At 41.7% G+C, this 26,909-nt stretch overlaps 1 protein-coding gene across 1 annotated transcript; it reads right to left on the bottom strand.

Annotated features, from left to right (window-relative positions):
• Positions 1-1,768: 1,768 nt before the first annotated feature.
• Positions 1,769-26,676, bottom strand: CMPK2 (cytidine/uridine monophosphate kinase 2). The gene is made up of 5 exons (XM_005287763.5): positions 23,728-26,676; positions 22,624-22,738; positions 21,297-21,498; positions 5,964-6,197; positions 1,769-3,765 (listed from the first exon to the last, which is right to left on the bottom strand). The coding sequence occupies exons 1-5, from the start codon at positions 24,376-24,378 to the stop codon at positions 3,642-3,644; spliced, it is 1,326 nt and encodes a 441-aa protein (XP_005287820.2). The 5' UTR covers positions 24,379-26,676; the 3' UTR covers positions 1,769-3,641.
• Between the last annotated feature and the right edge of the window lie 233 nt (positions 26,677-26,909).

Raw genomic sequence — 26,909 nt, 5'->3', positions numbered from 1 at the left:
GGAGAATCTCAACATATGTTCCATTCTATATGCATCCGAAGAAGTGGGCTGTAGTCCACGAAAGCTTATGCTCTAATAAATCTGTTAGTCTCTAAGGTGCCACAAGTACTCCTGTTCTTTTTGCGGATACAGACTAACACGGCTGCTACTCTGAAACCTACGTTAATAACGTAGCTGAATTCGAAGTACCTTAGTCCGAACTTACCGTGGGTCCAGACACGGCAGGCAGGCTCCCCCGTCGATGCCGCATACTCCTCTCGCTGAGCTGGAGTACCGGCGTAGACGGCGAGCACTTCCGGGATCGATCTGGGATCGATTTATCGCATCTAGACAAGACACGATAAATCGATCCCAGAAGATCGATCACTTACATCCGGACCAGGAAGTAAGTATAGACGTACCCTTTGTTAGAGGCTCCTGAAATGTGTTGCATTTCAAAATCAAAGTCTTGAAGAGCTAAACTCCACTGAAGAAGTTTTTTGTTAGTCTCTTCGACTAAGGACAGTGTCTTCTCAGGATGGGTGGCTGTTCACCTCCCAGTTTGGCAGTGATGAGACCAAAGAAACGTATTTTCTGCTTTGTCTCCTAGAAGCAGAAGGCAAAAATACCTCATGGTACACTGGGCTAAGGGAGAATCCTTCCCAGGCTCAGGAAACCTGCTCAGAGGCCCCCTAGGCTTAAAGGAAACCCTTCCATTCTGCTTGGCCTGTCCAGAAGCTGTTTTTCTACAGAGTGGGGAAACCTCAGACACATTTCCTGATTTCTAGCTCCTTACCAATTGAAAGGGTTTGAGATTAAATATCTGCTCATACCTAGTCCAGGAAAAATGAGCTCAGCCAGGTGCAAATAAGACAGGAGGGGAAACATTTGCAGGGGTACTATAAAATAAACTTGTAACCGCTCTTTTACTTGCTGGAACGCTGTGGTGGCATCCCTTCTTGTAAATAACAGGCACAGCAGGGTTCAGTATGGATCAGTAGTTGCATAGCTCCTACTTCAAGACACAGTTAGGTGCTACAATAGTGACAATTGGTCAGTCGGAGCTGGATTCATTGACTTTAATGGGACTACTCACATGCTTAAAGTTAAGCATGCACTTAAGCACTTTACTGGCTCAGCATCTGGCAGGCTCAAGCCATAAATGGTGCTCTTGCTGTATCTATATGGGACCATTGTCTGAGCCTAGGGTTACATAAGTGATTAAATCAAAATCCTGGCCTCTTGCGGTATGTCTATAGTGCAGTAAAACATGTGCAGCTGGTCCCTGTCAACTGACTTGGGCTGCAGGACTATACAATTGCTGTGTAGATGTCAGATTTTGGGCTCTGAGGCCCCCTGAGGTCATTAACTTCCTCTGGCACTTTTTGTAAGATGGGGTGGCTTGAGCCCTGCGACCTAGTTAAGTTCCAAGGTAAACATGTACCACCTACCTAACCTTCAGCCACAACTGGATAGGATATTCTTCACTTCCTGTTCTAAATTATTGTGTAGTTCTACTGCTTCCATACCTGAGGGTAGCTGCATTTCAGTGGCTGCTAAAGAGACATCCTTATACTTCTTTCACCCATTTCCCAGGGAGGTTTGTAAAATATAATTAATATTTGTAAAGTGCTTTGGGATCTTTGTAAGAAAGAGGTTACAGGAATCATAAATAGTCATCAATAATTATCAAGTATCTGTATCATTATCTTTAGCATTCTGGATAGCCATGTGCAATACTGCATACAGACCTTTAATTCTAACAAAGAAAAGAAAGGAACACATTAACTTGAGCAATGTTGTTTTATTGTACTGCCCGCTATATATCGTAAGTATATTAGCTCCAAGGAATGTGAATAGTCCATAAGTGTTATAGCTTGTGTGTGTAACAGATTTTATTAGCTACATTACCCTCCTTATCAATACATACAGGAAAGGCAGAAAAACAGCCTGGCTTTACTGGAGCTCTGTCTGATCAAGGAGTACTTGCATTCCATGGGCAGAGCATTTAATAGGGTTGGAAGAGGTAAGACTCTAAAAGTTACAGGACAAGTAAACCCCAGTTATCCAACCTCTGATTATCCAAATTTGGTTATGCTCTCCACATCCGAAATTCCTTTATTCAAAACTGATTATCTGAACGCTTCAGATGTCTCCTAAGACAAATGTACAGTATAATCATAATTGTGAGTTCCTATTCTACGTGTGTGTAAAGGGCCACCAGGCACTACTTACTTAATAATAAGTAAACCAAATAAAATGTAAATTAACTAAATAAAAATGTGTTTGGATGGTTTTCTTCCTATTACACTTTTCTCCCTTGCACACACGCTTTGCTCTGATGGAGGGTAATACCATGTTTAGTCACACTCATGTACACATTTATTTACAAGAGATATTTATAGAGCAATTATGCTTATTTAATAAAGGAACTTAAATATAAACAAGATTAGAAATAAAATGCCATTTAATTTAGGTTTCCATCTTGAATTTCAGTTAGGCCCTGATCCTGCAAAGACTTACACACATGTTCGGCTTTATGCCTGGTGAGTAGCCCCAACATGAGTACCCATGTGTATAAAGTTGAGCCTATGCATAAGTCTTTGCAGGGTAGAGATGGTGTCCAGCTGCCTCTGCATAAAACATATTAATAGAAACCTCAGTACAGATAAAGTGCTGAAAAAACTGACTCAAATGAATGTTGCAAGTAGATTCTCCATGTCTTTCTGCTTTACATTAATTCCATCAAATGGCGAGCAAATAACATTAATGCATTAAAAATAGGTTGGGGGAAAAATCTGTGTAGAAAAATATTCTATTTATTATTTACAAAATGTTTTATATTTTGATTTCCTCTCAGGTCCCTGTTTCTAATGTGCCAGTATGCAGACTCTGCCCTCCTTCCACCTGCCTCTCTTTCAAATGGTTTGACCTGCAATTCAGATCTTTCCTTTTTTTGTATTGACGTATTTGTATTTATTTACTCAGGGCCTGATTTTTCAGAGCCTGGTACTGAAGCCTTAGCACTCATAGCGTCCATTGACTTCAACAGGAGTTATTGGTACTCAGCACTTGGGAAAATCAGGCCCTCATTTATTTCACACTTCTGCAGGATGCTGGTCACTCTAATATCCAAATGCCAATTTTAGTAAACAACACTGGGACTGTGGTTTCCAGGTTTTCTGAATGTTGGATCATTTAATGGCTTTACTGCTAGACTGTGTTTCAGATTCTCCTCCTGATTCTGCATTCCTTGCACACCCAAAACTCACACTGAAGTCAGTTGGAGTTTGGGTATGCAAGGAATGCAGGATCAGGTTTTCTATGCAGTGATGGAATACAATGACATTGTTAGAAATGCCAGCACATTCCTATTACCATCTCATATACCTGATCTGTCCCTAATGATTTGTTGGTGGCTGCATCAGGGATGGTGGACAGCATGTGAGTTGTGTTTTGCCCTATATACAAAGTACATTAGGCAGCAAAGAGTTAGTATAAAAACACTGTTTAGATTGGGTAGAGGAAAGGGGAGACTCTTCTGTCTGAGAATTCTGGAGCAGCTTATTTGAATGGAAAAGAGCTGAGTGCAGTGCATTTCCAGGGAGGAAAAATAGAGGACACATAAGCAACTCACTGTAAATGCTGCCACACAAAAGCAGCTATAATGAACCACAGTGTTTTTTAATTAGGTGCAAAACAGTCCTCAGAACCTCTTCTCTGGAGGGGCTGGCATCAACCTCTTGGCATCCAGGGTTCTCCATCCTTTTGTATGACTCTTCAACTCTATTTAAAAACAAACAATAAATAAAAATAAAGCAAGTGATACATTCTATAACAACAAACTGCCATGAAATGAAAAGGTGTATCTGACTCTGAAAATGCACTGGCTGCAGAAAAATTCTAGAACGAAGCCAAGAATTAAATACATTGCAGCGTGCCACAAGGCACAACAACAAACCATGACCAGTTATTTATGAAGATGGGATTCACAATATGCACACTCACCGCCAAACCATGTTCCTGAGACAAAACAATCTGCTCATTGCAGGAGATGCTCCTCTCCCCAGGTCTGTTTGTTTTGCAATGGAGGAATACCATAACCCCAGCACAGGCTCCTTTTTCTCTGATCTGATTTCAGCTAGGAGCTTGTTGTTCCTGTGAGACAACTTTCTCACACCTTCCATTTATCTTCCTCCCTGCTGCATATGCAAACAGTACTATGAAAACCTTGCTGCTTGGTCCGCAAGCAATCAATTCTTATAAAACATGGCTCTTCCACAACTAGCCTCTCAGGGGTATGTCAGCAGTGAAGGAGGTTGTTTTCTTTACTCCTACAAAACTGATCATTTCAAAACCACTCAGGCTTCTACCTGAAGGACCAATAGAGCAAGATTCTGAAGTCGGTCCCAAATCCAGGTTGACTGTATCTAATGAATAGTAATAACTAAGGGCCATATCTAAAGCAAGATATTGTACAGAGATTACAGCCAACGGCATAATAGAGGGAAAGCCAAACGGTATCATACCACCCTTCCCCCACACACATCACACACTCCCCTGCTCTTTGTCAGATCCTACTGCATGAAGTGTGTGGGGCTCGGGCTCTGTGTTTGCAAAGGAGTGTGGCGGAGTGTGGTTTAGGTCAAAATTGGGAGGATGGTTATTCTACCTGGCATTATACACCTCCAGATATGTGGAGGCTCCTGAGGACGTTCCCATGGAAGCTATTGTGGAGTACTGCAGTATTAAGCTCCTCCTCATTTCCCAGCTCCGCAACTTCTATGCCACCAAAGCCCCAGGGAAAATGAGTGCTACCAAAAAGCTACTGGCAGACTAGCTGAAAACGAAGCTGTGCTGCCAGTGTAAAGAGGGTCCTGGAGAGTGACACAGCTCCATGTAGATACCCAGAGATTTGAACAGATTTCTGGATATCTAATATCTAAGTAATATTTAAGGTGATGCCCCCTTTCCACTACACTATAGTGAAATCCTCTGGAATAACACCTACAGAACTCTGTTTTGTGAGTAACTTATTTCTTCCCCCAGGAGAAAAGATTATCTCAACCCAAGCCAATAGGCTAGTCTTTGGCACAGATAATGAACGTATGTAATATAGTTAACCAGAAAGAAAGTCTAATTAGCTCTCTCAGGCTGGGATGGAAAAATGCTTCTGCCAGTGTTATACTTTTCCCTGTAGTGTTTGGATTCTCCTTCCAGAGTTTTTTTTAGTTTATGATCATATATAATTAATGGAGCATAAAACATGATTTTTACAATTTGGTGAAAACAGTGAGATTTGTACGGTCTCTTAATACATCATTGTCAAGGTCAATTTTAGGTTTATAAAATCTAGCTTAGCCCCCAAAATCAGATATACCTCTACCCCGATATAATGCTGCCCTCGGGAGCCAAAAAATCTTACCGCGCTATAGGTGAAACCGTGTTATATCGAACTTGCTTTGATCCCCTGGAGCGCTGCTTTACCGCGTTATATCCAAATTCGTGTTATATCGGGTCGCGTTGTATCGGGGTAGAGGTGTAATTAAATTCTGAGAAGTTCTATAACTTTTTTATGAAAATGGTCAACATTACACACCCATAGAATTTTCCAAAAAAAGAGCTTAAGTTAAATTCTGTAATGAATAATGAGTTTTCAACCTTATGAAATACTTCTGCATATTCACAGTTATTCTGTTAATACCACAGATCATGGTGATGTTGAAAATGTAGTCTTTCATGTGAGATCTAAAACCAAGGTTCTGGCTTCTTGTAGCCGTCAAAAATGGGAGTAATTACTAGAGATGGGCCAAAACTCTACCTTCACTATGAATTTCTTTGAACTTGGGGGAGTAAGGAAGTTGAGTAACAGGACAGTCTAGGCATATGGAAATCCTGGCCCCAATGGAGTAAATGGGAGTTTTGCTACTGATTTTAATTGGGTGAGGATTCCATCTCTGGCCTTATTCATTATTAAGACATACTTTTGGCGAAACAAACTGTTAGCTTCTAGCTCAGTTTCCTCCTCCGTTTTCTCCAGCCCCCGTCCCTGTAGTCTCCGGATCCGCTCCTCAGGACTAACTGTCAAAAGCAGGACAAGATCGGGTTTGAGCAGGTCCTCAGGCCACTGGTACACCTCATGGTGAGTTGGAGGAAGATTTTGCACTTTTCCACTTATTTCAGTGGCAATTGCATAGGCAGCAGTGCTGTGCCAATACCTGTCAGGAAAAGATATAGGAGTGGGATGCATACATGACCATTTAAAAAAATTAACATTATAAAACCTCCTAATAGAAGGAACTACTTACGTAAAAGAAATCAGTACCCTCTAATAATGCTAGCCTAATACACAGTCACAATGCGTGGGGGACCATGAGGATTTTGTACCCATAAATAATTGATCAAAGTAATAAAACAAAATGTCTAATTATTATTTGTTACTGTTAAATAAAACATTAGAAAGAGGCTATGTATTGGGCAAACAGTTCTCTAACTATCTCCAATAAAATCCAAGCTTGCACCAAAAAACAGCAAGTTCCTATTTTCTGAGCCAGACCAAAATCAGAAACATTCACTTTTATTTTTCCAAATCCAAACCCAAAACATATTTTGTGGATACTAATCATCCTGCTTAATGCTTAGGTGATGCAACAAATTTGGTAGGGAATGTGCAGTTCAGTCCTTAACCACATGTAAAAGAATGTGAACAGAACGGGAGCTTTATTAAAAAATCATCAGGGGGCTGGGGCACATGATTTACGAGGGAACTGGGCTTGTTTAGTCTGCAGAAGAGAAGAGTGAGGGGGGATTTGATAGCAGCCTTCAACTATCTGAGGGGGGGTTCAGAGAGGATGGAGCTCGGCTGTTCTCAGTGGTGGCAGATGACAGAACAAGGAGCAATGGTCTCAAGTTGCAGTGGGAGAGGTCTAGGTTGGATATTAGGAAACACTATTTCACTAGGAGGGTGGTGAAGCACTGGAATGGGTTACCTAGGGAGGTGGTGATATCTCCATCCTTAGAGGTTTTTAAGGCCCGGCTTGACAAAGCGCTGGCTGGGATGATTTAGTTGGTGTTAGTCCTGCTTTGAGCAGGGGGTTGGACTAGATGACGTCCTGAGGTCTCGTCCAATCCTAATCGTCTATGATTCTATGATCAGGAAGTTTTGTTTGACAGCTGCTTCCATTAGGACACCAAATAACTATTAACACTTTTTTTCAGGTAACAGATCAGTTGGTTTACCTGATTATGGTTATTTTTCCAATATGTAGATGCGTTGGGTATCTGAACTCACACCTATGTCTCCTTCATTAATAAAAATACACATACTTGCATAAATACATGTCATGAAAACGGGAAGAAAAATATGAAGACATATAAACAAAAGCAAAAAAGTTAGACAGATTGAGCCTTATTTTCAGAGTTGCTGAGTAACCACAGTTTCCAGTTGTGTGTGCTCAGTACATCTAAAATAGACCCCTTAGGGTCTGATTTTTGAAAGAGCTCAGAACAAGATTTTCAAATGTTCAGCACCCAGCAGTTCCCACTGTGACACTTATAGCCAGATTTTCTAAAGAGATCAATCACATTGGCTGCTGAGCTTCTTGGAAAATCTAGCCACTTATTTTGGTTCTTAGATGTGGGATGAGCTCCTTGAAAAATCTGGATCTTAATACCTAATAAAAAGTAAGAAAAGAAAAATCCAAGGCAGGAAGAAATGAATAGCAAACCAGTGAAGCATATAAACTGCAACATACAAGACTCATGAAATGAAACATGGAAGAAAGTGTAATAAATGCTCCCAGAATCCTCTTTCGCAGTTGAGTCATGTCAAGCCATGTTCTCATCATTCATTCAGTATGGCCACACCAATTTGACACCATCCCAACAATCCCACATTCGATATTCAATTACCAAAGATAATTGTAATATCGCATCAATCATACCTGCAATTTGTACACTATTAGATCATGTGTCTCCTTTTCTGGTTTTTATAAAACGTAAAGCATTATCTTACGATTTTTAGTAGCAAAATACAACTCAATTTTATAAGTTTTTCGCAAAGCTTGCTTTTTTTTTTTTTTATATTGCTTACACATTTTGGTATTTAAAACAGAAGCATATAGAGCAGAGGTTCCCAAACTTATTTGGCCTACCGCCCCCTTTTCAGAAAAAAAATTACTCAGCGCCCCCCTGGAAATCTACCTTCTTTAAGCGAACAAACAGAAAGATGCAGTGACAAATTGGTGTTCTTTTATGTATCTATATTTCTACCTACGTCCTACAATATAGTAAAGAAAGATGTGTTATTAGAATATCGCCCACGACATCAGGTATACAGTGGTTTTTGCGTAAGATGGCAAAAGACAACCAAACTAAAATACTAATGAAACTAATAAACTGGGTTTTGTTCTTTGCTCAGCATTAGATATATGTATTTGATATTAAATTGTCAAATATCAAACTATATTTATCAAGAAATAATTAATTAAAAAATAATCAATATGCAATTAAAAATCAGTTAATAGTTTTAATTTAGTTTGCCCTTATTTAAATAATTGTTCCTTATTAACACACGCCTTATTTACCAATTAACACAGATGATTCGATAGATATAAATAAATGTTAATATTTAACAGTTTTTTTACGATTTCATTCCCGTTTTTGTTAATATTGTAATAAAAAATATGACAAATATATTGACTGTACACTTCAAATAGTACTGTACCAACACAAGCCTGCTACGATTTTATTATTAGTAAGCACTAGAGACACAAACGTACGGTAGATATGTAAGAAAATGTATAAAAATACTGACGTGTAAATTGCTGTTTTATTGAAACAACAATAATACAATTTGCTTTGTATGTGATCCGTAATCGGTAAAGATCGAAGGTATTGAATATGAATAAAAAATTTTAAATACTTATTGCACTATTGTTAACTGCTTTTTACACAATTAAGAAACAATCTAAATTAGATTTCATACATGTCGCCTATTTATAGTATCGTATTGTAAACAAGTCATTACACGCACATATTCCTGCCGATGCATGCTGGACTTCCCGACAATGCGCGACACGCTCGCCTGCCAACACTTGCTTGTTAAGAGCTGTTGGCGGACTTGACACCTGATCGGTTATAATTTGTGAATTTATTTGGAAAATAAAGTAATCACTACAACTTTAACTCTATGTTACACAATAGATGAAACATGTACGAATGGTTTTTCAAAATTTTCTTATATTCTTTCTTTATGCTTCCACCACCCCCTTATTTTTATTCAACGCCCCCCAATTGCACCCGAGGCTACTACTGCCCCCCTGGATCATTCCAGCGCCCCCCAGGGGGTGGTATTGCCCACTTTGGGAACCTCTGATATAGAGTAACACTGCAGTTTTACAAATTCAAAATAACATTGCCCATTTAACTCCATGTTATGCTGCTACTTGACATACAACATCATACCAAGCACACCTCTGAGGTCTTATTTTTTCTATAGCTTTTTCAACAATTTTATACTTTCAAGCAAGCATACCTTTTAAAGATATTATCAGTCTAGCTGACTGTTCTACTTGGTCCAGTGTGCTTTGATTAGTTTGTATTTCCATATCCCAATCTGTATCATTTCACTTTATTTTCCTTCAATTTGGCGATGTTAATCTAGGGTGAGTCATAAAGGTTTTAGGTTTCAGAGGGGTAGCTGTGTTAGTCTGTATCAGCAAAAACAACGAGGAGTTCTTGTGGCACCTTAGAGACTAACAAATTTATTTGGGCATACGCTTTTGTGGGCTAAAACCCACTCCTCATTACCACTACAAAAGTGATTTTTCCTCCCTTCGTATTCTACTGTTAATTGAATTGTCTCATTAGACTGACTCCCCACTTGGCAAGGTAACTCCCATCTTTTCATGTACTATGTATATATACCTGCTACTGTATTTTCCACTCCATGCACCTGAAGAAGTGGATTCTAGCCCACGAAAGCTTATGCCCAAATAAATGTGTTAGTCTCTAAGGTGCCACAAGGACTCCTCGTTGTTTTTATAAAGGTTTTAGTTATCTGAGGGTGCCACTGATATTGTTCATACTGGAAATGAGTTGTATCTCCACGCGTACACCACATCCCTTGGTTTATAGGTCAGGTTATTATTACATTACCTTTTTCTTTTTGATACCAACATATATCTTGGTTTATTTTACATAATTCCCACCAACCCTTTTTTTTATTGTAAATTCATGATGAGGTTACCCCCTTTTTAATTTCAATTTCCTTCTGTGATTAAGGTGCCCTGTTTTTATTGGGCTCCTATTATTTGTTTCCATTTTAGTTTGGGTATTTACTATAATCCATTTCCTTTTGGTACTACAGTATTTTATAGTACCCTGTTTTATTTTCCAGGTGCTGGCATATATTACTTGGTACACGTTTTATTGTGAGTCTATGTGAGTTGTGACTGTTTTGCATAAATACTATGTGGTGCCTTAGTTTTCCTGCGTGTTGCATCAATGCTTAGGTAGTAGGAACAAGTGCATGTGACTTGCTAAGACCCTGGGGGGCAGGTAAGGCTACTCCAGTTGCCTGTATGTAAGCTATAGACAGTGTTCTTCGTAACCTAAAACCTAGGAGGTGGGATGCGACCAGGTGACACTATGACCGGGAAGTGAGCCAAAGACTAGGAGGAGGGGAAGTGGGCGTGTTGGAGGTTGGGTTGCTAGAAGCTGGGCAGTCTATGGTTGGGAGAGAGGTGGGGAATCCAAGATGGACTTGGCTAAAAGTTACCGATTCCTGTGCCAACAAGTCCGTTCCACTTTGTGTACCTGTTAATTAATAAACCCTCCGTTTTACAATGTTGGCTGAGAGTTACAGCTCTCTATGGAGTTGAAGCGCAGGACCCTTTGGCTTCCCCAGGAGCCACGCCCAGGTAGACTCATTGCGGGGATGCTAAATGCCCTGAGGTCAGACAGAGGAACACCAAGACCACTTAGGCTTTTTTGCCCCGGCAACAGTATGAGGGGAGGCATGCCTCACCAGGGTTTTGACCGCCTTTTTAGAGAGCAGTTTTAGAGCATTAGCTTGGTGACTCTATGACAGACTGTTGATTATCCACTCCTTAGGGACTAAGATTACAGAAATCTTAAATTTTGATTTGTTGTTACTAGGATTACAATCTGGAATTAACCATTTTATACATTTAGGAACATTGTGATGTTCTTGTGTTGATTTGGTTACATTAACTCATGTTTATCCTTCCATATATTACATATTGTCCCCATATGAAGTATGGCATTTTAAAGCACATTTATGTTAGGGTATTTTTGTTTGGACACTTTAAATACAGATTTATTATAATACCCCAGTAAACATGTATTGTGTGTGCACCAATTACATCTTCATTGACACATTTCCATATTCTCAGTGATGTTATACAATTTTACAGTTGATCCTATATTTATGACTGGAATTTGAGTTTCATTTTTAAACCAACCCCCTTGAATTATATATTCTTGGGGTGCTTTTTCCCCGATGGTGTTGGTATGTGTAAGGGGTTTTTTCTGTGGTGTATATGGGTCCCACAATTCCCCAGTTTTGGTATTAATTGCTTGGGATACTTTGGCCCCTAATGCATATGAACCATTTGTTACACTTGAGCTCCCTAAACACCTTTTGTTAGTTAAGAGGGAATATAACTACTAAAACATGTTTTCCTGTAGTTTCTTGCCATCCTTTTGTTAATATCTTGGATGTTAATCCCAGTACCAACACAGAAATACATGCCTTACTTGGTACATGAAATGTCCACATTCCCTGAGTGTTTTTCATGGTCACAAAGGGAAAGGCAGATTCTGTTACCATAGGGTGCCTGATTTCCCCATCTTCCACATTCTTTCTTCTTATCATCCCCTTTACTGGGTTTAGCAATTTGATATTCCTTTACTGAGTTGTGGAGAGTTTTTGTACTGGAAAATCAGTTACCTGGATAGAAATTTGTTTTATTCCCTTTTACTTTGTTTTCTTTTAGCCTTTTTTCTCCCTTTGATCCTAGTGAAATAAATGCTGTTAGAGTAAACATTATCAGGGAAACAACTCTAACATGACTTTTGTACGGGACTTTCTTTGCAGCGGTTGGATTCAAGTTGTTGCCCACAGTGAGGTTTACTCTGGCTAGGCATTTGATTAAATCTGCACCGTTATCTATCCCAATACACCTCTACCCCGCTATAACACGGTCCTCGGGAGCCAAAAAATCTCACCGCCTTATAGGTGAGACTGCGTTATATCGGGTTCAGTCTGGTACGGCGTATCGGCAAGAGCTGTATGCGGTGCCGGACTGGACCGGCTTCCCCGGCGGGGATTTAAAGGGCCCGGTGCTCCAGCTGCTGTGGGGAGCCCCGGTCCCTTTAAATCACCGCCGGAGTTCTGGTAGTGGGGATCGGACGGGGATTTAAAGGGCCTGGGGCACCACATGAATTTTGATATAACGCGGTAAAGCAGCGGGGCTCGGGTGGTACTTTAAAGGGCCCAGGGCTCCCTGCTGCTTTACTGTGTTATATCCGAATTCGTGTTATATCAGGTCGTGTTCTATCAGGGTAGAGGTGTACTTAAATTTAGAATTTCCAAAAGATTTTTTTAAAACTTTCCCCTCCTCAGAGAATTAAGCCTGGAGGCTGCTTTCAGATTTTGAGATTTTCCTATACTGATAGTATATCAAAAGCAGGAAGCCTACTACACAACCAGTGAGGCCACTGGGTGATTAAGGTCTCTTTAGCACCTTGGAACACCCAAGAAGAATAAAGCCAATATAGAAGAACTAAAAAAATGTGCATTCATGTTTACAGTTCAGAAATTATAGTAAAGATTAGTTTACTAGAATTCTTTGAGAGGATTAACAAGGATATAGACCTGGTGATTTAGTGAATATAGTGTACTCAGATCTTCAGAAAGTCTTTGAATCCTTACCAAAGGTTTTTAGGCAAGGTGAGTGGTTATAGGAGAAAAGAGAAAGTCCTTTATGGATCAATAACTGGTTAAAAGATAAGAGACAAAAGGCAAGAATAACTGGTTAGTTTTTAGAATGGAGAGAGGTAAAAAGTGGCGTTTCCAGGGATCTGTACTGGGAAAAGGCAGAACTGTTAAATGATCTATATATTAAAAAGGCAAACAATGAAGTGGCAAAAATTTGCAGATGATACAAAACTTCAAGATAGTCAAGTCCAAAACAGACTTTAAAGCGTTGCAAAGGGATTTTACAAAACTGGGTGACAAAGCAGATGAAATTCAATGCTGACAAATGCAAAGTAATGCACGTTGAATAACATAGAATATCAGGGTTGGAAGGGACCTCAGGAAGTCATCTAGTCCAACCCCCTGCTCAAAGCAGGACCAATCCCCAACTAAATCTCTAAATGGCCCTCTCAAGGATTGAACTCACAACCCTGGGTTTAGCAGGCCAATGCTCAAACCACTGAGCTATCAAAAACATAATTCCAACTATACATACAGTATAAAAGAATGGGGTCTAAATTAGTTGCTACCACCCAAAAAAAAAAAAAAAAAAAAAAAAAAAAAAAAAAGGTCTGGAATCATTGCGTATAGATCCCTAAAAACATTCACTTAATGTGCAACAGCCATAACTGGAAAAAAAATAGCACAGAAAAAAAAGTAACAAAAATAAACAGGGGTCTGGAACAACTCTATATGAAAAGATTAAGACTGGGATTTTCCAGCTTGGAAAAAAGATAACTAAAGGGGGAATACAATAGAGGTTTATGAAATCCTGACAGTTGTTGAGAAAGTAAATAAGAAAGTGTTATTTACTTCTTTTTTTTTTTTAATAGCACAAGAACTAGGGGTTACCAATTAAGATTGCTAAGCGGCAGGTTTAAAATAAACAAAAGGAAATAAATTCATAGAGGCTAATAACATAGCAAAGAAACAAATAACAAATTCAGCACAGAGAACCATTTAGCCCTGGCTACTGCTCTGGTCATTATAGTTGGAAGGTTGGCTACATCAGGAGTAGATTTACAATTATATTTTTATAATATAATCATTGGATGTCATCTGCCATCCGGTTTCGGTACAAGCCAGATTGGGGAGTTGCAGGGGCTGTGACACTTTACTACTACCCCTCGTGCTTTTAGATCCTGCAACAGGCCCTTTTTTTTTTTTTTTTTTTTAAATGTGGGGAACAGCTTCTGCTGGATAGGAATACTGAGGAGCTGGCTTTACACATTTTTCCCCCCACTATCTTTACCACTGCCTTTTCTTTCTAGCCCAAACCATGAGAAATTCCCTTATCCACTTTTTGTCTGGCAGTGCCACAGCTGCCATAGCTTTACAGGCTCACTTTCTTAATCCTTCTGAAATCACCTTGTTATTTACAATCTCTTTCTTCAGAACCAGCCTTTCTGCCAACTTAATCATTCACTTTTCCTATTGTACCATATCTACTTTTTAATATAGCTGTTACAAACCACTGTATTTATTTAAAATTTAGCTTGATCTACTACCCACGGAAGGTGTTTTAATACTTAAAGTTGCCTTTGCTCCTGTATTAATTAATGCCAGCAACCATTATATGTTTCTGTCTGTCCCCTCTTCCACGTAAGATTTACCATTTATGTGGGGCTGTAATTTGGCTACTAACATTTACTGTTGGGGACAGGGGTTGCTAAGGGCGAGGCATTTTTACTGAAATTTGGAGTCAACCTGACAGGGAGCTGCCAGTTTCATCTGAGCCAATTCTGGGGATAACAAGCCATAAGAAATCACCAGCAGATCTTCTGTACCTGTTCCCACGGTCTCAACAGCCTTAACTCCTGATTGCAGCATTGACTGTGATCTAGTCCTTGCCATCAAATCACTTAAAGCAGCTAGCAAAGTCTCCAGAGGTTGCCCATCCAAACGGGCCATATCTGCCCCTCTTTCCTGAAGTTGAGCCTATACCTGAGCTCGCAATGATCCCCCACTAAACACTCCATATCTCCTACCATGCCTTCCTCAGCCTTGTCCTATTTAATTGCAACTACAATGTCTCATATCAGTGTGGTTGGATCCATTATAGCCTGCTTGACTGCTGTAGGAAGCCTCACTAATCACTTTCCGAGAAGAACTACCTGCACCACTTAGTACCCTTTCTGCCTCCCGAGCTGCTTTAATCAATTCAACCTGATTTCAATCCATCCAGGATCCTATGAACACCTTAATAGGTTCCCTTAAACCATCAAAGAACAAATCTGTCAGCTGTTTTTCCTCGATTTCAACCAGAGAGCATACCAACAACAACCTAGTACAATAAGCTAGAACAGATTCTCCTTCCTCTTGATGTATCAACAAAGCCATCCTTCTTAATTCAGAGGGGGTCAGAAAGTATCAGCCTACCTTCTGGATAACACTGTCTCTGTCCCCTTTGTTTAACTCTGCCTCAATTTCTGCCCACAAAGCCATTCCTTCCATAGGGCCAGCACAAGTTATTACCAGTTCTCTTAAATCTTCAAGATTCCAACAGCCAAGACAAACATGTTTTCTTAGTCAAAGAGTCCATTTGTTTATCCAGTTCCTATTTTTTAGTTTCAGTCAGAGGACAATTTACTTCCTCTAGTATTTGCCGTGAAGGCTGAGGCGTTTTTGCTATCACTACTGGCTGGGCTTCCGGAGGCCCTGGAAGGGGCTCCTCTTCCTCTTCCACCTGTATATTTATTCTTTCCAGACATGTTTGTGTTAAAGCTGTTATCTGCTGAGCCTTGGTTACATTTTGTGCTACAGCAGTTTGCAAGTCACGTGTCAGGCTTTCATTCTGCAATTTTAGTTTTTCCAATTCTTGTTCCAAACTTTCTTGCACAACATCTCGCTGACGTTCCAAAACATCTCGCTCCTTTACAAATTTATCTACAGCACAATACATAGCACAGATGACATGTGTTGCTGTTTGGGCTTTCTCAGGAGTGTAACCTTTTCGATACATCAACAGCAAGTTGTCCAAAACTTTCTCATGCAGTATGGGGACTGCATCAGCCAGACATGGATCAGACCCCAAGCTTTTAAACACCTGTCTTAACAAACACTCAACAACCACACTCGGAGGCTTTGGGGCGTTCCCCTTGTCCTCCGGTTCGACGACCTTTCCCTGTCTGCATTTGCAAAACATCATCGACTCCGAGAATGGTCAATACAACCCCACTCACCGGTATACTTCTCTCTCTTCGTACTGTAATTAATATAAGTCAGAACTGATTCAGAACAATATTTAAATTAGTCGGTTAACACCAATGATTCAGGATACCAAGCTCTTAACAGGCAACCAGTTCAGAAGCAGTTTCATTCAGTTTAAAGACCCCATTCACTTAAACATGACAGCAAACCATCCTCTGCTACCAAATGCTGACAACAGGGGGCGCTACTACTCCTGAAATTGATCTTTATTGGCTCCTGGCAGAGGAGATTACTGTCATACCAGTGAAAAAGGTCCACAGTAATTATTTTCAATGCACAGCAGTTTATTGAGAAGCAATTACACAAGCGGTGAAGGATTATATCAAGCACATAGCTCTTAATGTCTAACATAGGAGTTATACATTCCCCTTAATGAATCTCTTTTTCACAAACACACACAAACAGGCCCTGCGCTAGCCTCACACAGTTCCTGCTTGGCAAACAGAGAAGGCGATTACCAATTTTATAGACGGCTTCTTCTCTCCAGGTCTGTTCTTCTCAGCCCTCTGGTCTGTCTCGGAGTCCCTCCAGGCAAGGCCTCGGTTGCCTTGAGACCCCTCTGGTTCACAGTCCTATTTGAGGCCATGGAGCAGAGTTTTGGCTATTCTGTCTAGCAGCGTTGCTTCTTTAAGTGTTAATTAAGGAATCCCAACAGTAATTTAATTTGCTTGGTTTTTATACTCTTTTTCCTCAAAGGAGTCAGGTGTCTTAAAAGCATGCCCAGTGAGCATGTGGTTACTAATTTTTACCTAATTAATACTTTAAAAGGAGACTGCAGAGTGGTGGCAACTGAAAATTACCCCACATTCACTCCCTTATCAATCATTCACTTCAGTCCCTTGTGTGATGTCCTTCAACAGGGACGAGATGCCCCAGTCAGCCCATGCTCCACTCCAGATGTTCTACACGTGTTGTTTGCTTTCAAGTGGACATATTTGCTGACTCAAAGATCAGTATTGATCATACACGCTGCATGGAGCCAGTCAGTTTCACCTCTGGCATCTGCCTGATAGTATGAGAAGGATTCTGCTCCCAGAACCCTCTTTCACAGTTCAGTCATGTCAAGCCATGTTCTCACCATTCATTCAGAATGGCCACACCAATTTGTCACCATCTCAACAAAAAGAGTACTCATATTTTTAACAGGAGAACTGAGGAAATAACATTTCTTGATTATGCTAATGAACTAGTAAATTGGACAAATTAGGGGATTTAGAGGACTCCTCTCCACCTGCACTGCTATCTTTTCATCTCTGTAGGGCTAAGTGTGTTTTAAATTCAGTCATTTCATAAGAATATAAGAATGGCCATATTGCATCAGACCAATGGTCCATCTAGTCTAGTATCCTGTCTTCCAACAGTGGCTGTTGCCAGATGCTTCAGAGGGACTGAACAGAACAGAGCAAGTTTTCAAGGGATCCATCTCCTGTCATCCAGCTTCTAGCAGTCAGAGGTCTAGGGACACCCAGAGCATGAGATTGCATCCCTGACCATCTTGGCTAATAGCCATGGATGGACCTATCTTCTATGAACTTATCTAATTCTTGTTTGAACCCAGTTATGCTTTTTGCCTTCACAACAATCCCTGCCAATGAGTTCCACAGGTTGACTGTGCATTGTGTGAAGAAGTGCTTCCTCATGTTTGTTTTAAACCTGCTGCCTATTAATTTAATTGGGTCACCACATAACACAAGAATCAGGGAAGAGGTGAATAACACTTTCTTATTCACTTTCTACACATCATTCATGATTTTATAGACCTCTATCATATCCCCCTCAGTCATTTCTTCTCCAAGCTGAACACTCCCAGTCTTCTAAATCTCTCGTCACATGGAAGCTGTTCCATACCCCTAATCATTTTTGATGCCCTACTCTGTACTTTTTCTTATTTTAATATATTTTTTGAGATGGTGCAACTAAAACTGTAAGATGTATTCAAAGTGTGGGCATACCATGGATTTATATAGTGGCATTATCATATTTTCTGCCTTATTATCTATCCCTTTCCTAATGGTTCCTAAAGTTAGCTTTTTTGACTGCCACTGCAAACTGAGCAGATGTTTTCAGAGAACTACCCATAATGACTCCGAAATCTCTTTATTGAGTGGTAACAGCTAATTTATACACCCATCATTTTGTATGTATAGTTGGGATTATGTTTTCCAGTGTGCATTACTTTTGCATTTATCAACACTGAATTTCATTTGCCATTTTCTTGCCCTGTTTCGTGACATCTCATCTCAGATGAGGCCTCACCAATGTCAAATAGAGGGGAATGATCATGTCCCTTATCTTCTGGCAATGCCCCTACTTATACAGCCCAAAATGCAGTTAGCCTTCTTGGCAACAAGGGCACATTGTTGACTCATATCCAGCTTCTCGTCCACTTGTAACTCTTCGCAGTCAGCTTTGGATTTAACTCTCTTGAGTAATTTTGTAACATCTGCAAATTTTACTACTGGTTTACCCCTTTTTTCCAGATCATTTATGAATATATGGAACAGCACTGATCCTACTACCGACACTCGGGGGACCCCATTATTTACCTCTCTCCACTGTGAAAACTAACTTTATTCTTAACCTTTGTTTTCTATCTTTTAACCAATTACTGATCCCTGAGAGATCTTCCCTTATCCCTAACTCCTTTCTTTGTTTAAGAGCCTTTGGTGATGAACCTTGTCAAAGGCTTTTTGAAAGTCAACATACACTGTAACCGCTGGATCTCCCTTGTCCGTATGTTTGCTGACAGCCTCAAAGAATTCTAGTAGATTGATGCAGATTAATTTCCCTTTATAAAAGATGTGTTGTCTCTTCTCCATCATATTGTGTTCATCTATGTGTCTGATAGCTCTGTTCTTTACTGTAGTTTGAACCAATTTGCCTGGTACTGAAGTTAGGCTTACCGACCTGTAATTGCCAGGATTGCCTCTGGAGCCTTTTTTAAAAATCCTAAATACCTCCTCCAAACGCCATCAAATCATCCATGAATTGGGACCCTGCAGTTCTGTCCGTCTAACTGGCGATATGTGTGGAACTGAAAGCATTTCAGAGAATGCTACCATGATGGTCCTGGAATTTCATATCTTACCTGGAAGCCTAAATTTGGCCTCCACAACCTCTCCTCTACCTTTTCCTATGTTATTGGTACCTACATGTACCATAACCACTGGCTCCTCCCAAAACCCGCACATAAATCTATCTAGGTGTTTCAAGAGATCCGCAACCTTTGTATCTTCAATTTACACTCATCTGAAACATCCCTACAGCCAGCTGCAATTGGCAGTCTGCACTCTCTTTAGGTTTGTTGCAAATAGGTAGTAGTGTATTAAGGAATCTTGCACAGTACTTGCCTGCGCTATGCCTGGCTGTTCGAGAACTGGACTTTTAGCCATTTGCAACACAGCAGCATCACCACACACAGTAACGGAACTGCTTTGGTATTTACAGCATCGTCTTTTGAGACATACAGCTGCTATAATAATCTGGTTGTTGTGCTTCGTGACTCAAGTTGATGCTGATGACGGCATTACTGTGGCTAAAAAGGCCAATGCTTGAGTGGCAGTCCTTTCCACATGAAGCGCATAGGTAGCTCGATGCTGAGGAAGAGATTACAATCTGTGCCTGCTGAGTCCACCACTGTTTACAACGCAGCCTCTGTGCCTCAAGATCCATACGGCGGTTAATCTTGAACTGGGAACCTCATTGTTTACTATTGCTCACCACCGTGATCCATCTGTTGCTGATGACTCATAGCTGTCAATTTCAATGCTGCACTGTTTCAAGTTATGCTTCCTCCACTGGCTTATACAAGCTGGTGAGAAGTGCATTCACAGTGTGTCCTTGAAGTGTTTCTTCTGGCCATCTTGTACGCAGTTCAGTTCACCAAACTGCAACTACTTTGACATTCTAGTGTCATCCAGCCTCAATACGTGACCATAACTGTGATGAGATAAGCATGGCTTCAGTCCCTGTGGAGTGACTACATTACAGAACTTCATTACTGGTAACTTTATCATGCTGTTTGATGCAGAATATGTCACGCAGATGTCATAAACGGAACTCTTCTAGAAGCTTAATATGCTGTAGCAGGTCAACACTGATATAAATTGGACAGCACAACTGCTTTTTAGACTTAACTTGGTTTGAAGCTTAATATGTTGCTGCCAGACTCTGCCTGAAAATCTGTCAAATGATTAACTAGCTTTGTTGAAATGACTTGTCAGCTCCTTATCTATAGTAACATCATTTCACAATGTATTGCCAAGATAACAGAAGTCTGTAACAGCATTTCGCTCTGTGTTGCTGATGGTGACTGTTTGTTTCACGTAGGGTTTCCCTGGCACAGGTTGATACACGACCTCTATCTTTTTCAGATTGTCAGCCTGTACCTTTCTGCAGACTCTGCGAATCTGTCCGTAATCAACTGAATCTCTTCTAAAGTATGTGCCTCTAGAACACAGTCATTGGCACACAGCACCTCATGAACAATTGCCTCAAAGACCTTCACAGAGCAAGCCTGCTCAGATTAAATAATTTTCCAGAGGATCGGAAATGTATCCCGATACCAGCGTTCAGGTCTCCTATAGCATCACTGAGCATTGCTGCACACAAGAAATTTTACAAGGGAGGACCATTTACGCAGCACTGTTTTTAATATCTTTAGTGATAGAAAATGGGTCAGCCAGAACACCATCTAAGCAGACTTTTTTGAGCATGCCATCATGAACTAGCCTCAGAATGTTGGTGAATTTTTCTGGACAACCAAGCTTATGTAATAGCCCATAGCCCAGGACAGCTGTTGATGTCAAATGCTTTAGTCAGGTCAATAAAGACGGCATAAAGGTCCTATTTCTGTCCTCTGCATTTCTCCTGCATCTGATGGCCTACAAATATCATAATATGCCTGGTTGAAGATAATACTATCAAGCTGCCTTTTTCATATGCACTTAAACCACCAACCAGCATTAAGTAGAAATACATAAATATTTTCCAGGCTACCACCAAAGTAATGCTAAAGACAAGAAAGGTAACTCAGGTAGCTTTACTTGTCACATTGAAAGACTGGATGTCACATTCAAACAACAGGAAAATATTCTTTACAAACCTGTCTACAACTACAGGTGACTCGGTGGATGCTTTTGCGATTTCTGAAGCAACAATGTAGTTGCCCAGAGCATAAAATGCCCTCCTGATGAGTGTCGGTTCATCATCAAAAGTCTTCCGCCATCGGCTGATACAAGCTGGGGGTGACCTTAAGAGAAGTGCATTCAGTGAGTCCTTAACCGACTGGGTTACAGTTGTTTTGCCTGCAGTTAACATACAAATAAAAACAAATAAAAAAATCTTTAGACATATAGCATGGCACATCATAACAATTAGCTTTAATTTTTAAAAATACAAAAAAAAAGTTCTTATCCTTTAAGCTGGAAAACACATTTAGATATATTTATCTAGTATCTTACTACGTATCTTGACTGTGTTGTTATAGGATAGGGTTTTGACTATGTCACAGTAGGCTTCTATCTGACTATTCGAGTTCTTATCACAGTTTCTATGTAGTACCCATAAGAGTATATCAGTTATATTTGCTGGCGGGGTTATCTTTACCTGCACCCTGTCTCTTTAAGGATTTGGAGCTCTGCTGAAGAGATCAAAGGGAATATAGCAGTGACACAAGAAGTGATCCCAGGAGGGTTGTTGTATGTTGTGCTCCAGTGAGATTGAGCTGGTGTGGGACTTGTCCAAGGTGTGTTTGTTTATATTATAAAACCCCCATTTAAAACACTCCTGCTTTGGAAATGTAATACCTAGTCAAAGAGTCATTCCCCCTTTTGCCTAGCCTGACTCTATTGCCCTTTAGGCCATCTACTCATATGGTAACTTCTCTACATTTCAATTTCAATAACTTTATTGACATGGCAGGGTACACCGATGTTGCCGAATTAATTCCTGGTATAATTCTGTTCACTTCAGTGGAGTGACACCACGATGAATTTTGCTCCCTGTTTAGGGTGGTTCCCTACAACTGAAAATGCAGAAGGCACAGATCTTCAGAGGCATTTACAATGCTGTTCTGGGAAAAGCAATTAATGGTTGCTCAAAAGTACCTTGATTCTCCTCTTCTCCAAGAGACTAAGGGTTGCACTGTGCACAACGGCTCTTGTTTCCAATATTCGACTTTGCCTATCTAAGTGCTCTTCCAATGACATTAGTAGGAAATTTGCACCTGAAGTGAAAAATTACTTTGGAGTTGAGATGCAAATCTGGGAGGAGAATTTTGATCTTTGTGACTTGCTCTTCTGGACTCTGCCAACCACTTCTGAAGTCTTATTTTTGAACATCTCATGAGCCTTAAGCATGCACAGAAGTCACATCAGACATTATTTTAACAATTATTCAGTTGTGATTCTATATTCACATTATGCACCTACCTGTTGCATCTAATCCTTCAATAACTATGACAGGAAATTCTCCCTTTTTTGAATGCTTGGGGCATTTATCCACTAGATCAAGGACAGCTGTGGCTTCAGGGATTAACGATGTGCACTGTAATGAATGTAACACTGATTACTCAACAAGCAATCTGGTACACAGGTATTTTTCAAAAGACCATATTTAACTGGAAAGGGTACAGTTTAATACAGAAGGACAATACAATTTTAAGACAGACACAAGAATCAAACTCTTTGATTTGAACAATCCCAATCTTTGGTCCAGATGTGGTGATTCTGCTCTATTTCTTCTTGAAAATAAGGATATGTTTAAAAAAAAACAAGGAAGAAGAAGACAGTAAGGAAAGGTGGAGTAAACTCCTCAGGTGTAAGGGTTGCTAAAGTTACTCTGAAAAATTATCTGAAAGCAATGGAGGTATCACTTTAGATAGGACTTCATTAATCATTTACTAAAAGTAACCTGTTTATGTACTTGTAACTTGTTATTACACTCAAGTACTTAAATGAGGAAGTTTTGCTTATTGGCTAGGGTACTGTACTGGGACTCAGGAGACCTGGCTTTGCCATTAGCCTGCTGGGTGACCTTGGGCATGTCACTTCACTGTTCTGTGCCTCAGTTTCCCCTTCTGTAAAATGAGGATAGTCACATATACCTCATTTGTAAAGCACTTTGAGATCTACTGATGAAAAGTGCTAGGTATTATGATCCAACAGCCTTCGGGCCTGTGCCTGATTTCATGTAAGCTGGTGTCATTCAGAAGTAATGTCCACTTAAGTCAGTAGAACGACTCTGGGGTGTCTCAGGCCCCATCACGTCTACACAAAAAATAAGCCCCTGGGGAAAGTAGGATGCAGCATCCCAGGTGGGAGACTCCTTGCTAAGCAGGCCCAGGGCACAGGGGTTAAGAAAGGAAAATAGATCATGTACCTGATCCCCCTCACTTAGGCCAATGTCAATACGAAGTTGGCGGTGGCGGGACTGCACTGCGAGAAAGAACCAGGTGCAGAGCCCCGGGGGAGCTGAGTAGGTGCAATCAGGCTGAGCTTCATTTCCCTCTGAACGGCCGCTGCCCGGGATCTTACCTGCTCCACCACGCTGCGGGCGGCCTCCAGGGAGTGGAACACGGCGGCGTGGCGAAGGCCGGGCACTGCGGGGTGCAGCGGCGGCTCCTCGACGGCCACCACTCGGGCTCTGCGGAGCAGCTCTCTGCCGCCCGGCCCTCGCAGGGCCCACAGGCACTGCCACAGCTCGCCCAGCTCGCCCGCCTCGTACACGCCCAGCGGCGGCGGCAGCTCGCCCAGGCCCCGCAGCAGTTCCTCCAGGGCGCGCTCGGTCTCCGGGCCTCCCTGCGGGTCCTGGATGAGGAAGCCCTTCTCCAGCGCAGCCTGCGCCCCGTAGCAGAGGAGCCCCAGGACCCGGCATCTCCCGAACGGCCCCTGCCTCAGCCTCTGCTGCAAACGCCGGTGCAGCCTGGCCGCCGGGACGCTAGGGGTGGCGGGGACGCAGAGGGAATAGCACCTCCCCGGAGCGGGCACAAAGCAGCGGGGCTCGGGGCGACCGCTGCCGCTTGCGCCCTCGCTGCCGCTGAGGGTGAAGCAGACCAGGTCCGAGCCGGGCCCCTCCACAGCGAAGCACGGTCGGGCCTGTCCGGAGCAGCCCGCGGGAGGCGCAGCCATGGCGGAAAGCGAGCGGGGCAGCAGCGTGAGCCGGGCCAGCCGGCTGGGATGCAGCATCCCGCCGCAGCTACCCGGAGAAACAAAACCGAGCCAGCGCCAAGGACCCGCCGCCCCCTCGTGGCACGTGCGGGGAAAGGGAAACCCGATAAGGCAACGCGCGGGGAAACGAAAGCGATCGGGTGGTTTGTTAGCCGCCCAGCCCTCCAGCTATCACCAGGGCTTGGACTGGAGCTGAAAACCGCACGCACTGCTGTCACTTGAGCTGCAGGGCCAGGTTTTCTAGCCAGCAGCGGCAGCAGGTTCTTCTGCAGAGCAGCCACTACAGAGAAACCGAGCCCTCTTGCTGCTGCTGGGAAACCACACAAAACAAAAGGGGGCGGGGGACTGGGAGGCTATAACTATCTGTTTGCACATTAGGTGATGACGGCATTTTTGACAACAAGCAGTTGTGAGGAAAGAAACGAAACTCGTCGTCTAGGTTGCAAGGGATTTGGAGTCCCGTGTTTGCAGAGGGAGTGTTTATGTCCCCACTCAGCTCAAAGGTCTGACTGCATTGCTTGCCAAGGTGCCCCCGTCACACGCCCTTAACCGCGCAGCCAACTTTTTTTCAGTCCACTTGGAATACAGTGCAGCAGCCAGAAAGCAAGTATTTTAATAGGGCTACATACAATGTTTCCTTATTGCAGCAGCTCAAAACATCAGACGCACAGCTCTCATATCTTATCAGGTGTGCAAGCCAAGCTCTTCTTGTAAAAAAGAAACTTACAGACGCCAAGGAAAGAGGATATCAGCCACCCAAATAGCCCAGTAATAATGACTATGTGAAAATCACCTTGAGGAAACCTTCCAAAGGTTTGTTGAGTTATCATCACAAATGGAAAAGTGAAGGGGAGGACTAGCATCCTATCAGGATTATCGTTATCTGGTTCTGCTTCGTCCATTTTTCAATAGGAACATGGAGATGGAAATGAAATCTGCAGGCAGCCCTCATCTCTTCAGCAGTTTATCCTCCATTCCTAGTCAGGAGCTCTGTATATGATGGCACGATAGATTTCTATGGAAATGGCTATGTAAATCTTGCAGATCATACTGGCTGACTTCACTGCGTGGGGATTTTAAATAGCAAGAGCATATCAACACTTAAAATATACTGTTTCCTTGAAAATGTCGCTAGCAATAAAACATTGGGGCAAAAAGTATACAGTACATAAGGGGCCTACTTTTGTCAGCCGAAAGCAATGGCAAAGCTCGTATTGACTGCGGTGAGAGCACAGTTGGATCCAAACAGTCTCTAAATAGAATGAACTGCTTTGAAGCCATAAACACTGTTTAACTGGCCAGTTAAGGCAGGTTTACAGCACCTTTGTATTATCAGAGCAGCACAACACTGCCAGACCCTAATATGACCCTGTACTTTTTGTCTTCAGTGTCTTGAACACTATAGTTATGGACTTAACTACATTGGAAGTAAAACTTTAAATAAAGGAGAATAGGCAGGAGCCATTGCAGAGGCACTCCCTGTTTCTTTAACAACTTTCCATTTAACAGATAGCTATGGATACAGCTAAACTTGCTTTAGTCAATTTTAGCATTCATCTACTTTGAAATAGGAACCAGAAGCACTCAAAGTGGGTTCAAGAGTTATCTAGTTTTATGACAGCTTCTGTAAGTAACTTTGTCTGAAATAATGTTTTCTAACAATTGGTGAATCACAAGAGAACTCATGCCTTCTTCAGAAACAAGAAAGTAATGAAGTTATTTGTAGATTTCTTTAGAGTAAACTTTTATGCTCTCGATGCCTATGTTAGGGCATGTCTACATTATGAAATTAGGTCGACTTTATAGAAGTCAATTTTTAGTAACGGATTTTATATAGTCGATCGTGCATGTCCCCACTAAGCGCATTAGGTCGGCGGAGTGCGTCCTCAATACCGTGGTTAGCATCAACTCACAGAGTGGTGCACTGTGGGTAGCTATCACACAGTCCCCGCTGCCCATTGGAATTCTGGGTTAAGCTCCCACTGCCTGATGGGGCAAAAACATTGTTGCGGATGGTTTTGGGTACATGTCGGCAGTCTCCCCTTCCTCCCTTCCTCCTTGAAAGCAACGGCAAACAATCATTTTGTGCCAATTTTGAACAGCTAGACACCAGGGCAGTTAGAAGAGCATACTGAGGCATGCTGCGCATCAGAGAGGCTTTGAAAAACAGTTTCATGACTGACCTGGCTATAGTGTGACAGTTGTGTGTGTTTGTCCTTGACGCAAAGCCGCTCTCTTTGGTGAATGTACTTCCCTGGAAGCCAATCCCCCTCCCCTCCTTCGACCACATCTGGCACAGGAAATAAAGTCCTTATTGTTCTGAATCCATTCATTATTTATTAAAAATAACTTGTGTTCACTGACAATGCCGACTAGTAAAAGGTAGCCTGGGTGTACAGAGGGATTGATAACGGGGTGGACTGAGGGAGGAAGGAAGGACAAGGCCCCATTGCTTATTGTAACTACACTACAAATCAAAGCTGTTTGAATGACAGCCATCTGTTGCTTGGGCCATCCCCTGGAGTTGAATGGCAGGGTGCCCGGAGCCT

Source organism: Chrysemys picta, chromosome 3, assembly GCF_011386835.1.
Source record: "Chrysemys picta bellii isolate R12L10 chromosome 3, ASM1138683v2, whole genome shotgun sequence".
Lineage (NCBI taxonomy): Eukaryota > Metazoa > Chordata > Testudines > Emydidae > Chrysemys > Chrysemys picta.
This window is presented reverse-complemented; position numbering and strand designations above follow the sequence as displayed.

Bases quoted from the DNA above. Each gene is read 5' to 3' on its own strand.
- CMPK2 (XM_005287763.5), bottom strand. From the start codon at position 24,378: ATGCTGCATCCCAGCCGGCTGGCCCGGCTCACGCTGCTGCCCCGCTCG. The intron at 21,499-22,623 runs GTAGGTGCATAA...TGTTAACTGCAG, and splicing joins TGAAGGATTAGATGCAACAG to GCAAAACAACTGTAACCCAG. The intron at 3,766-5,963 runs GTATGTCTTAAT...GTTTTTAAATAG, and splicing joins AACAGTTTGTTTCGCCAAAA to AGTTGAAGAGTCATACAAAA.